Raw genomic sequence first — 12,056 nt, forward strand, 5'->3', positions numbered from 1 at the left:
AACGCTGCCCAGGAGAGGCCTGGCCACCGGCCAGACCCAAGCCCCTCCCCGGGCAGTACCCACATGGGGCAGCCTCCCACATCCGGCGCCTACACGGGCTTTCTTGGGAGGAAGCAGTTGAGTTTCAAGCTGGTTTGGAACTGTCAGTGTCCCTCCATAGACAGGTTCCTGGGTTAGACCAGGGTTTGGATTTGAAATGCTTTGCATTTCTGGCCTAGGACTAGATAGAGGCCATGGAGCAGCAGTCAGCGGCCCCCGCCATCCACCCTGAGGGGCCCCATCACCCAAAACAAATGAGCACTGCGTACCCACCACGGAGGCTTGCAAAGAGCCTTTATTTATCTAGCGCAAAGTATACACTATCACAATCTTCTCTGTTACTCCTTTTACTAAAATAGTTCAAATCAATGTTTTTACCACACTATCAAAAAGTTCTAATTTTTTTTCTCTCCCCAAATCAAAGTGGTTCAATAGAAGGTAGAAACGGGTACAGGAGTCCAGGGCTCCCAGCTCTGCCCAGAGCCGGGGAGGGGGCGGCCCCAGTACTCGGGCGGTCACATCCGACAGAAGGTAGATAGATAGATAGAGCGCGGCTGCCGGCCTGGGGACAGGGGCCAGGCGGACCGCCCATTCCCAGAGAGCAGCACAAGTACTTCCCCCACGTTATGAAAAATATACACCTCTACCGCTCTGCAGTCATGCATTTCCTTTGTTTCTAAAAAAAAAAAAAAAAAGTCAGTAGTATGTATTGTTTCCTCTCAAGTTTTCAAGAAAAAAAGAAAGGTCACTTTTTTCTCTTTAAACAACACTGATGTGTGGCTAATAACTTTTGGATAAAAATGTGCTCAGTGGATTCCGACTCCAGGATGGGCTTGGCCACCTGGGATGAGGCTGGAAGGGTGACATCCATCACAGTGGGAAAGGAAGCCACAGCACACGGGGCTTCAGGCGCTAGAATCAGAGTGTTTATGAAAGGACACCAGGTCCAGCAACACCCCACCACGAGCTCTCAGAGCTGAGGCGCCAGGTGGGAGGGTCGCCGGTGTCACCCTCTGCACGCTCCCTGCTCGTGGCAGAGCGGGGACTCACCCCGAGCTGGCCCCCGGGACCCTCCTCCCAGCCGTGGGCTCCCGCTGCAGCTGGGCCCCGGGCCGGTGTGGGGAGCGCAGAGGCACTGCAGGCTTTTCGACAGCGTATGTTAAAAGAGATGCCGTCACAGGTATGGTTCTGTCCTCAAAAGCCACTCCCGTGCAGTGCTGGCTCCGGGACACAGGCAGGGGCAGGAGGGAGATGTCGGCACCGGCTGGTGCTGCCTCCATGGCGGGCGGGAGGCTGCTTCTGGAGGGAACGCCTGACCCACTCCCCGGACGCCACCGCAGCACTAAGGGACAGGGTCACCTCCCTCTGGCAGGGAAAGGTCCCTTGGAGGCTGTTCTTCCCTGGGTCAGTTTGCAGGAGACCTGCAGTCACCAGGACACCTGACTTATTGCTTATTTTCAGTGGTGGGCAAGCCAGCCTGACCCGGACGTGACACACGGGTTCTCAGATGTGGCTCCCACCCAAGAGACCCAGACCCCCCCCCCCAAGCAGCTCCGTGGTTCTTTGGACTCCAAGACCCAGGAGGGGGCCTCTGCCCTCCAGCTGACTGTCCACCCGGGCAGGAGTCACCCAGAACATGACCAAGGATGTTCACCCAGCTCCAAGTGCACACCCCTAGTGACAGGGAACTCACCACGTGACCTAGGGACCAGCTCCTTCCAGAGAGCCCACAGCTTCCTGTAACACCCAGGGCAAGAGGACCGTGCCCGACGCCGCCACCGGCACCCGTTCAGCACTCCTCGGGCACAGTGAGGGCCGCGGGCCTTTCCCCTGAGTGTCGACCCAAGGGTGCCGATGGCAGACAGGCGGTGGGGACGGCTCAGAGTCCCCGCTGGGGAGAGGGATGGGGCAGCCTCGTCCGTCCCCTCACCTGGTCCCCATCCCTCGCGTGAGCCTCGGACGAGGCCTGTCCGATGCCAAGCCAGCCTCTCGGGCTCTTTGCTCGCCCACACACAGAGCTCTAATGACCGCTGGAGTCCAGCGATGGGGGAGGAACTGCAGACGGTGGGTGGACGGGGGCTGGTTACAACAGCAGCCCGTCCCCGCCCTCCAGGCTCTGGGATCTCGTTTGTGATACACCACTGATCACTTACCCCCTCGGAGCCTCACTGCCCTCGCACACAAACTTTAAAATTTACATGTCTCGCTTTACAGTTTATACACGATCCTTTTACACTGAAGGTCTTATTTGATCCCCAGAGCCCTGCAAGGAGGGCCTTAGGCTGCCCACTCTGCAGGGGAGGACGCTGAGGCTCAGGAAGGGAGGTGAGCGTCCACCGAGAGGAGGCAGCAAGGCAGCGGAACTCAGCTGGGGCCTCCGCCCCTCCCAGCCCACCCACCAGCCGCCTCTCCAGCAGGACCCTTTGGCTGGCGTGCTGCGAGTGAGGACACAGGCTGACTAGAGCCAGTGGCCTCGAACCTCTGAGCCCTCCTTTCCCGACCAGGGGCCCAGAGAGGCTGAGTGGCTTGCTGAGGGTCACACAGGAAAAGGAAAACCAGAGCCAAGCAGGGCTCCTCCCAAGGAGGGCAGAACTCCTTCACCTATGGCCACGCGACTCTGTCCACAGTGATCCAAGAGGGGGCCAAGCTCTGGGGGCAACCGTTCCTGAGCAGAGGCCCGGCCACAGCCCAGTGCCACCCATGTGGAGAGAGAGGCCCAGCCCAGAGACTCCACACAGCCCATGATGCGAAGCACAGAAATGGAGGCGCCTCGGGCCCAGGGCAGGAGGGACCCAAAAGGATAGGGCACAGCCTAGGACAGGGTGAGGGGACACTGCAGAGTGTGTGGCCAGGGGTAGGGGCGTGAACTCTAAAAACAAGCAGAGCCGGCAGCGGGAAGCCTGGGCCCTGGGGCCAGAGGAAGGGCCGCGGGTGAGTTTCCTCCTCCACGACTCTGGGGACCCAGTACTTATGGAGCCAGTTTTCAGGCCACAGCAGGCAGGTCAGAAGTGGTGCCCCGTGCATCAGTCCAGCTGCCAGCGGCCTCTGTCCAGCACAGGTGGTAGCCAGGGATGGAGGTCTTGATGAGGTGCCCCTCCACCAAGGCTGGGCACAGCCTGGCACGGTTCCTGGGCCGGACATCTCTGAGCAGCCTCAGCCTCTCGCCAATGGAGCCCAGAGCCCGGGCCCCAGAGCAGGAACGAGGCTGTCCAGGCCGCTCTGCTGCGGGGAATAGTCTTTCCGGTTTGCTGGTGTGTGAGAGGTGGGAAATGGAGTCGCACCCCCGGCAGCCAGGCCACAGCAGGCAGCGTCCTATGTACAATTCACCACGGAAAAAGAAGATAGTGGCTCGGCGCGAGGGCCTGCCCACGTCTGGGGACCCCAGGCAGGGCCAGTCCACGTCCACGGAGGAACGGCCCTACAAAGGCCCTTTGAACTGGTTTCCAGACAGGTGCTGCCGGATGGAGGGCTTGGAGCTGGCGGCATCTCCCAGTTTTCTCCAGACCACCTGTGGGGAGGGGCGAGCTGTGAGTGGAGGGCCCGTCCCACGCCTGCCCAGGGGCCTGTGCGCACAGACTGCCCCATTGCTCTTCAGAATCACCTGCGTCCCGAGAGCCATGGGGCCTGGAGGGGACACGGAGGCCACGTGAGGCCCAGAGACCCTCAGAGTACGTCTTTGCACGTCCACCCTTCACAACCACACCTCCCACCCCGAGCAGGTCACATCTGGGGGCAGACTTGGCCTCGCAGCTGTCCAGTGGGGCCTACAGACCCAGGAGGCGGCAGAGGAGGGGGATTCGGGACACCCCACCCCAAGCGAGGCCCAGGTGCAGCGCCGTGATCCACCTTCCCTGCTGGCTCCCTCACGAGTCCAAGGAGACCATGCGTACTGGCCAGGCGGGTCGGGGGATGACGTCTGCCTCCCCAAAGACCCAGAGAAGCCCAGCTTCCACAAGCCAAGGCAGCTAGCTCCAGGGTGGAGGGTCCTGCAGAATGGAGCGTTCCACCTGCAGCCCCGTGAGCAGCACCTGTGCGCTGGCAGCCAGCAGGGGCACCAGCATGCTGGGAGGCGGGGAGCCAGACAGACATCAGGGGACAGGGGCCAAGGGTCAGGATAAGTGGGGCGAGCAAGACCAGAGGTCAGGGACCCTGTTCTTGGGGAGGGAAGGGGGGAAGGAAAGAAGGAGGGGAAAGGAGGGAGAGGGAGGGGAGGAAAAGGAAAGGGGGAGGGGAGGGGAGGGGAGGGGAAGAGGGAAGGGAGGCGGGAGTGGGGAGGAAGTCAAGCGGACAAAGAGAGGCCAGGGCTCCCGAAGCCCCAGCACCTGCTCCCAGCCCCCCAGGTCACCGGCCCCTCCTGGGGGAGTATTGGCCGCACAGGGCCCGCCCCCCCAGGTCACCCCCGGCCCGGGCCCCAGGAGGCTCACGTTGCACATCTCTCGGACGATGGCCTTCTCCTTCTCACTCAGGTCCTCCTCGCAGCTGTCCTGGAGCTGCCGGTCCAGGTTCTCATGTACCTCTAGGACCTGCAGGGGACAGGGCCCAGGGTCAGGGGCGGAAGCCACCAGGCAGGCCTCAGGCAGGTCGCCCTGAGCCCCGGCTGCCAATGGGAGCCGTGGGGTCCCGGGCCGGAGGGGTGGTGTGCGGGGAACAGGGGCATGGAGAGGCCTTAGGGCCAGGTCGTCCTTGCCCGCTTCGCGTCCTCTCCCCGCAGGACAGCAACACCGAGGACGCCGCACGAGGGAGGCAGCCACCCCGTGTCAGCACCGGGGGCAGAGCTGAAGACAGGTCACGCGGGAGCAGGGAGGACAGGTGGGGTCACATGGGGGTACTCTCTCCGACCCCGGGCCCCCACTTGGGCCTCAGGGCGGCCCGGCTCACGCACGTCAGGGGTGTGTCCCGGCCACCGCCCGCACAGGCGCGAGTGTGCCGTGTCTGTGCAGCCGTGCCGGGCCTTACACCCGGGGGACCGTGCGCTGCGTCCACGGCGCGCATACACGTGAAGGGACGGGGATGCCGTGGTGGGAGATGCACCGCAGGGCGCACCCTGAGGCCCTGAGCACGGCGCAGGAGGAGAGTGGGCCTGGGAGCCCTGAGCCTCGCCCCCCAACCCCCATCCCCAACCCTGGAGAGTGCCAGCCCTCCCCCCACCTCCCCCAGGCCTCAGCTTCCCTGGCCGCTACCCAGCACCGCGGAATTCCCCCACCACGGTGCTCCAGGCAGCCACGGCCACCCAGAGACCAAAGTCCCTGCCCTGCCGCTCAGCTGCCCCCAGGCTCAGAGAGGGCAAACGTGGGGCCCGAGGTCACAGGCTCCTGAAGTGCAGCAGGGGTCTGGGGGCCTCCGAGGGAGCGGCAGGGCCTGGGTCCTCACCTTCATGGCATGTACGACAGCCTCGGGCTTCTGTCCAGCAGAGCTGTAGCCGCCCGAGGTGGGCAGGCACAGCTCGGGCACCGTGCAGGCCGGGCCCTGTGGGAAGGAAGTGCGTCTCAGCTCGCCCTGGCTGGCTCCCAGGTGGCAGCCACAGGTGTGCCAGCAGCTGGGAGAGGGCACTGCGTCTGCGGGGCCAGGGCCCAGGCGGGAGGAAACGGGGGTGGAGGTGAGGGGGGAGAGGAGGCTGGACGTGAGGCGGGGGCAGCATCGGGACTCCGCACACACACCCCGCAAGCTCCTCTAAACAGCCCGCAGGGAAGGTCTGCTGTCTGTTGTGCCGGTCACCTGGGACGATGCAAAGGACCTGGGCTCCAGCCCCAGGCGGCCTGCCTCCTAAGGCCCCCCTCCCTCCCCAGCCTCCACCCCCCAGGGCATTCCTGGGGCTTCCAGCCCTGACCCTCCCAGCTCTGTCGGGCCACCCAGGAACAGTGCCACCTCATCCTGCCAGCACCCTAATTGGCAACCATGTGCCCACCACCCACATCAGCCTGGGGGGCCGGGAGACAGGCCGGGAGAGGAAGGGATCCACTCCCTGGCCCTCTGCCCGCCCGTGTCTGTCTGCCCGGCTTCTCGCCAGCTGGCCAGCTCCTTCTGGCCAGGTGTCCATGGGGCAGAAGGCAGGGCTTTGGGCTGGGGCTGCAGTGGGGACCCCGGCCCCAGAGCAAGGTCAAGAAGGGATCAGGGCCGCACAGAAGGAGCCCACACACAAGGAGACCGATGGAACCGCGGGGCGGCAGGAGCCGGGAGGTCAGAAGACGCTGGGAGGGGACCTGAGGGGAACCAGCAGATGCTGGAAGGCAGAGCTTAAACCCCAAGAACACCCCAGGGAGTGCGTGAGGGGGAGGAGACCCTGGCGTCCTTGGGCATCCTTCCTGTCTCTGAGTCTTGGTTTCCTTCTCCGTCGCTGGCCCCCGATGACCCCTCCAGGGACCAGGCCAACTCAGTAAGCTCGGCTGATGAGGCCATCGCCCTGGGACCCCGCCCAGACAGGCCACGCTGTGCGGGGACCCTCGGGGCCTGGAATCTTCCACCACCAGCAGCCACCCCTCTGCCTTCTCCCCACCTGCCCACGTGGCCCGGACCTGCTCCCAGGGCCTCGCAGGCTCACCCTGCTCTTGGCTCCAGGCAGAGGCCAGACCCCACAGCCTTAATGCCGGCAGAGCTGGGCTTGGGCAGGGTTCTCCAGGCAGGCCCGACCCACTCTGCACCTCGGTTTCCTTGTCTGCACGACAGCTAGGGTCCCTGTGTCCCAGGGTGTAAGGAGAGCCTGGGATGCTGTTTCCCTAACTCTGGCCCAGGCTGCCTGGTCTCCGGTTCCCGGCCGGGTGTGTCATGCGGGGGAACCGAAGCGGCTTCTGGGAGACAGGTGGGGGGCGGGTCACACACACATAGGTGTGCACCCTGAGGCAGAAGGCTGCCCTCCCCACTAAAGGCCAGCAGGGGGCGACCGCGCACAAGTACAGCCCAGGAAGGCGCCCGGCCCTGGGCTCCTCTGGCTTCAGGTCTTGTCTGCGCCTGGGGCTCCCCGCCCGCCCGCACTGTAAGGGGGCCGATTCTGAAGCAAAGGCCAGGAGTGGCCGGGATAGGCTGTGCAATCCAACCCTTTCCTGGGCCACCCCACCGAGCGGACGGCAGGCGCTAATGAGAGCATAGCCGCGGCATCCTGCGACTGAAGCCACCACCGGACAGCGGTCAGGACTGCGACCTTTAGAGCATTTCCCAAACCCAGCTCACCCCTGCAGGCCTGCCATGGCGGGAGGACCACAGCCTGGAAAGCCCAGTGATGCCTCGCCCCGACTTCCTAAGAGCCCACTCAGAGCAGAGCAGCCCACGGAGTGCCGATGGCAACCCTCTGCGCAGACGTTGTCTTTCTATGCTCCCACTTTACAGATGAGGAAGGGGAGGCTGGGCCACAGAGCTAGTAAACCAGGGGGCCAAGCCTCCAACCCCGGTCTGTGGGACTCCAGCGCTGGAGCCAGAAGCGGGGAGATGCCCCCAAGAGCACTGAACACAGGCGTCCACTCAAGTGCCTGTGCAGGGGTGTTCAGAGAAGCACGAGTCACAACAGGCAGAAAATGGAAACAAACCAATGCACAGCAACTGATGAACGCTACACAAAATGTGGGCTACCCACACAACTGTTGGACATAAAATTCTGTCCAAATTTATGTGGACAATAAAATTTGACAATAAAAAGCAATGAAGGTCTGACACATGCTACAACGTGCATGAATCTCAGAAACGTGGTGCTACGTGAAAGAAGCCAGTCACAAAGAATGGCATATTTTATGATTCCGGTTTATATGAAATATCCAGAAAAGGCAAACATGGAGAGGCAGAAAGTAGATTCGTGGTTGCCAAGGGGCTGGGGGCGGGGCGCTGCGGGGAGGGATTGCTAAGGAGCACGGGGTTTCTTTCCAGGGTGATGGAAATGTCCTGCTGTGATGACTGCACAAATCTGTGAAGGTTCTAAAATCCACTGCAATGGACACTTAAAAATAGTCAACTGACCAAAAAAGAGTAGGGAAACCAGTTTCCCGAGGGAGCTGTCAAAAGCCTCCTCCTCTGAGACCCTGATGGGTACAAACTCCGTTGCTCGCTCCACTGACAGGCAGTGGGTGGGAGAAGTGGGTAGGGATGGGGTCGGGGAGGGTGGGGACATCCAGCTGGGCAGGGAGGAGGTGTCCCCACCCCACAGGGTCACCTGCTTCACCCCGGGATTCTCTGACATGTGGACATGCAGGTAGCCTTCCAGAAGATGTGCCCACACCTAGCTGTGGAAGAGACGAGGCCCCCAGCAGCATCAGAGCACAGGGGGTCCCCCCACACACACCTCCTCTCCCTGTGGACCCACGGGCCCAGCAAGGGCTCAGCGCCCTATCAACACCCCAAGAGGCCTGGCCTCTGAGCTTCCACCTCAGCTCCGGCCCCTCTACTACCTCCTCCGCGGCCTTTGTGGCTGCCCCTCCCACAAGACACCATCACCCTCTCCGTCTGCCCTGGGAACCTGCCCGCAGCCTCGTGCTGCACGCTGGCCCCTGGCCTCCAAGCCCAGCTTGGCCTGGTGCTGGCACGCACTAGCCGTGTGACCCTGGCAAACCGTCCCGTCCCACCCCACCCCACCCCGGTGGGCTTCAGCTTCCTTCCCTCCAAAGAGGGTGACAACCCATGGCATGCAGGCAGCCTAAAGAAGGCACAGGGAGCCCCTCCTAAGGCCTCCTCCAGGAAGCCTTCCGGAAGACTCATGCCCTCCCCTAGCATTAAGCAGCACTGTCGAGGCCTCAGGGGCTCAGCCTAGGGGAGTGAGCTCCCTCTGCTCCCATCTGCACGTCCTAGGAGCCAGCCAGGCTTGCACAGCACTTTACAGTTTGCAGCTCACCAAGAAGCCTTCAGTGCCCAGTACCGTTAGCTGTTAGGATTCCCACAGTCAATCAGAATGAACAGAGGGCAGAGGGTATGATGGGCTGGGGGAGCCACTCCTGTGGCGGCAACGCTGGGCTTTTCAGAGCCCTTCCTCGTGGAGCCTCATTCAGCCACGGGGCTCCTGGATAAATATTTGGATTATCTGTCATCAGCAGGCTTTGCTGCCTGCACAGCGTCAGCAGCTACATTCCTGCAGAAGGTGCGAGGGCCTCAGAAGAGAAACAGCAGAGCTCTCGGCCAGCAGCCAGTGGCGGCATCAGCCTGCTCCTGCCAGCGCAGAGGCCCAGGGAGGAACCCTGGGGCTGCCCTTGCTGGCCGGCATGGAAGGGAGACAGCCGGGCTGGGACCCTGGGGGAGAGTCCAGGCCCACCTTGCAAGTGACCTCAGGCCAGCTCGGTTTCTCATCTGTTCCGTGGGGACTTCTCATCAAGTCCCTGCCTTGCTGCAGGGCTTCTGTGTGTGGAGAGCGCCCAGCATGGCCCTGCATGTAGCAGATGCTCAATAAACGTCTACAGAGCTCACGCGAACGCGTGCTTCTTGGGAGGTGGTTTTTGCACATTCACAGATTTGTGCAGTCATCCAACAACATTTTCATCACCTCCTTCCGCCTCCTGCCAGCCCCTGGCAACCACTAATGTACTTTCTGCTTCTGTAGAGCTGTGTATTCTGAATACAAGAATACATCCCTCAGTCACAGAGGGATGACGGCACATTCACCCGCAGGGAGCGGTCCTGAGCCGGGATGCACATCCAGGGGGCGGGCCGCACGCTGCCCTCCCTGTCCCACCCAGGGCAGGTCAGAGCCCAGGCGAGAAGCCAGGATCACCTTGGAGGCGCCCTGGTGATAACAGAAGCCCCCGGTCATAAACTTGAGCTCCTCCTCCACCTCCGTTACAAAGTCTGGGGTAGTCGCCCTCACGTACACACAGGGCAGCCACTCCCTGCTGTGTCCGAGGAGTGACACCGGCGGACGAGTTGCACAGAGAGACGGCGGCTGGGCCTCGTGGCCTCTGCCCCAGCCTGCACTGCCGGCAACGGTATCCCAAGTTGGGCCTCCACCTCTCACCACCACGCTGGGCCCTTACAAGGTTCTAAGGGTCGAGGGTGGAGGGTCAAGGGTCGGGAGCCCAGGCGCCGTCCTGGGAGGGCGGAGGCATGAGGAAGGCCACTCCGGACCTGAGCCTAAGCCTTGCCCTGGAAGCAGCTCGGGCAGAAGCTGAGGATCCCAATCCCAGCTCAGCCGTGGACCATCCTCGTGCCCTGGGCAGGTCACCAGCCGGTCTGAGCCTCACCCCTCCACTTCCGGAGGTGGGCGGTCCACATGGGAACAGTGGGGCTCTTGGGGGAGGGACACTTACATTCTGCAGGGCATCCTGGTAGGAGGGCGGCAGGCTGGAGAGCTGGGACTCCGAGTGGTACGGGGAGAAGCCCTTCCGCAGCGTCCGGAACTCTCCGGAGCCTGCCTGCTGCGTGAGAGAGAAGGGGATAGGGGTTAGACGTGAGGGGCGAGGGGCTGGGCTGAGGGGGCCGAGGATGCTCCCGTCAGGTCTTCGGGCCGCTGGACGAGACACGCCCGCCCGGTCCAGGCGGGGCTCCCTCCGCTCTGCTCCTCCCAGCTGCCTGGAGGCCCGGCCTGTGCGTCCTCCCTCCGCCCCCCCCCCCCAGTTTATCTGTCCTCACTGCCACTGTCATCAGTAGCCGTCGACATCAAGCGTCATCAAGCGACATCAAGAGTCAGAGCCACAAGGCCAGGGGCTTTGTTTCGCTCCCTGCTGTGTATTTTACAAACGTTTGTTGAATGGCTGAATAAACAGGCGAGTGAATGGGGGCGTGGCTCGCCCCGCCCCGCCCACCTCGTTCCTCCGCTCCAGCATCCTGCACTCGGTCCCCGAATGGCCTGGGGAACGGCCTCTGCAGCCCCTGGGGCCCACGTCCTCCGGGAAATCCTCCCGCCTCCACGGGGCTGGGGCTGCCCAAGGGGTGAGCCTGCACAGCGCTCTGACACGCTGCCCGTGAGCCTCCGCCGTCAGAAAGGAGCTCGTGAGTGCGAGCCCCCGGCCTCACCCTCTGTATCCACAGGTACCAGCGCAGCCGGGCTCACGGCTAATGGATGCTCAGGGCACGCTCGGAAGGAGAGGGGAAGCAGGAGTGAATGAATGAATCAGTGAATGAATGAATGAATGAACAAGCACGTATTTGGCCTCAGGTGGTTCCCCTCGGGGCAAAGCAGAGGCCCCCAGAAGCTGGGGCTGGACCCAGAGAGGGGGAGGACCCAGCGGTCACGCTCAATCCTGCGGAGGTCCCCTGGTCCCGCTGAGCAGAAACCCTGGCCTCTGGACCCTCTGCATCACTACAACCCTGGGTGGCGCTTCTGACCCCAACACCCTCTTCTACTTCAAAGGAACTGCGGAAACACTTCTGGGCAGATAAAATGCAGCGGAACGTCCCATAAATCAGCAGCAGGCCGTTGAGTTGCCCAAACAAACCCTTGGAGGGGAAGAGGCCAGGGCTGGGGGAGCAAGACGGGGCGGGCAGCAGCCACTCCTGGGCCCCCCCTCTCCTCCTCTTCAGCACTTCCCTGCTCTGCCCGGGGGCCCCCGCACACACCCAGCTTCCCCCACCCCCGCCGGCCGCTGGACCCAGGCCCCCATTTCTCACGGGACCTCCAGCCTCATCAACTCCCTGGGTTCTGCCTTCCCGCCCCCATCAGACCCAGGTCAGACGCCCCAGGTCTCAAGGGCTTGGGCACACACAGCAGTGCCTTGTAAGTATCTGTAGGGCAGGAGTGGAGGCGGCCCGGGGGAACAGGAGAAAGGCAGTCACTCCCCCTCATTACCTCACTCCCATCCCATCCCCACCCCAGGCTCCCGCCCACCCCAGGAGAGCAGAGATCAGCCGCCTAGCTAAGAACTGTTCCCGTGGCCTAGGGAGGACCGGAGTGTGGCCAAGGTCACCAAGGGACACAGAGGGGAGAGAAGTGGGGTCCCCTGAGTTGCAGTATGTCACACACCGACCAAGTCCTGTTTGGGTTAACCTGAGGCGTTAGAGCCCGAGGCATACTGACCCTCCCTGGCCCAGCCAGGGGTCTATCTGAGCCGAGCCTCTGCCACCGGGCACCAACAAGAAAGAGACGCCGCCCCTCACCCAGCACTCATTCACCCTCC

At 62.9% G+C, this 12,056-nt stretch overlaps 1 protein-coding gene across 2 annotated transcripts in view; it reads right to left on the reverse strand.

Annotated features, from left to right (window-relative positions):
* Nucleotides 1-316: 316 nt before the first annotated feature.
* Nucleotides 317-12,056, reverse strand: part of CCDC85C (coiled-coil domain containing 85C) — an 82,097-nt gene continuing 70,357 nt past the window's right edge. The window contains exons 3-6 of one of the 2 annotated variants that reach the window (XM_082617025.1): nucleotides 10,251-10,355; nucleotides 5,410-5,505; nucleotides 4,464-4,562; nucleotides 317-3,547 (exon numbers count right to left, since the gene is read on the reverse strand). In XM_082617025.1, coding sequence (XP_082473151.1) covers nucleotides 3,458-3,547; nucleotides 4,464-4,562; nucleotides 5,410-5,505; nucleotides 10,251-10,355 — 390 coding nt within the window. In that variant the 3' untranslated portion in view covers nucleotides 317-3,457. Of the gene's footprint in view, nucleotides 3,548-4,463; nucleotides 4,563-5,409; nucleotides 5,506-10,250; nucleotides 10,359-12,056 lie in introns of both variants that reach the window. The other variant, XM_082617024.1, reaches the window with a different exon arrangement.

This window comes from Mesoplodon mirus, assembly GCF_964341445.2.
Source record: "Mesoplodon mirus genome assembly, chromosome: 4".
Taxonomy (NCBI): Eukaryota; Metazoa; Chordata; class Mammalia; order Artiodactyla; family Ziphiidae; genus Mesoplodon; species Mesoplodon mirus.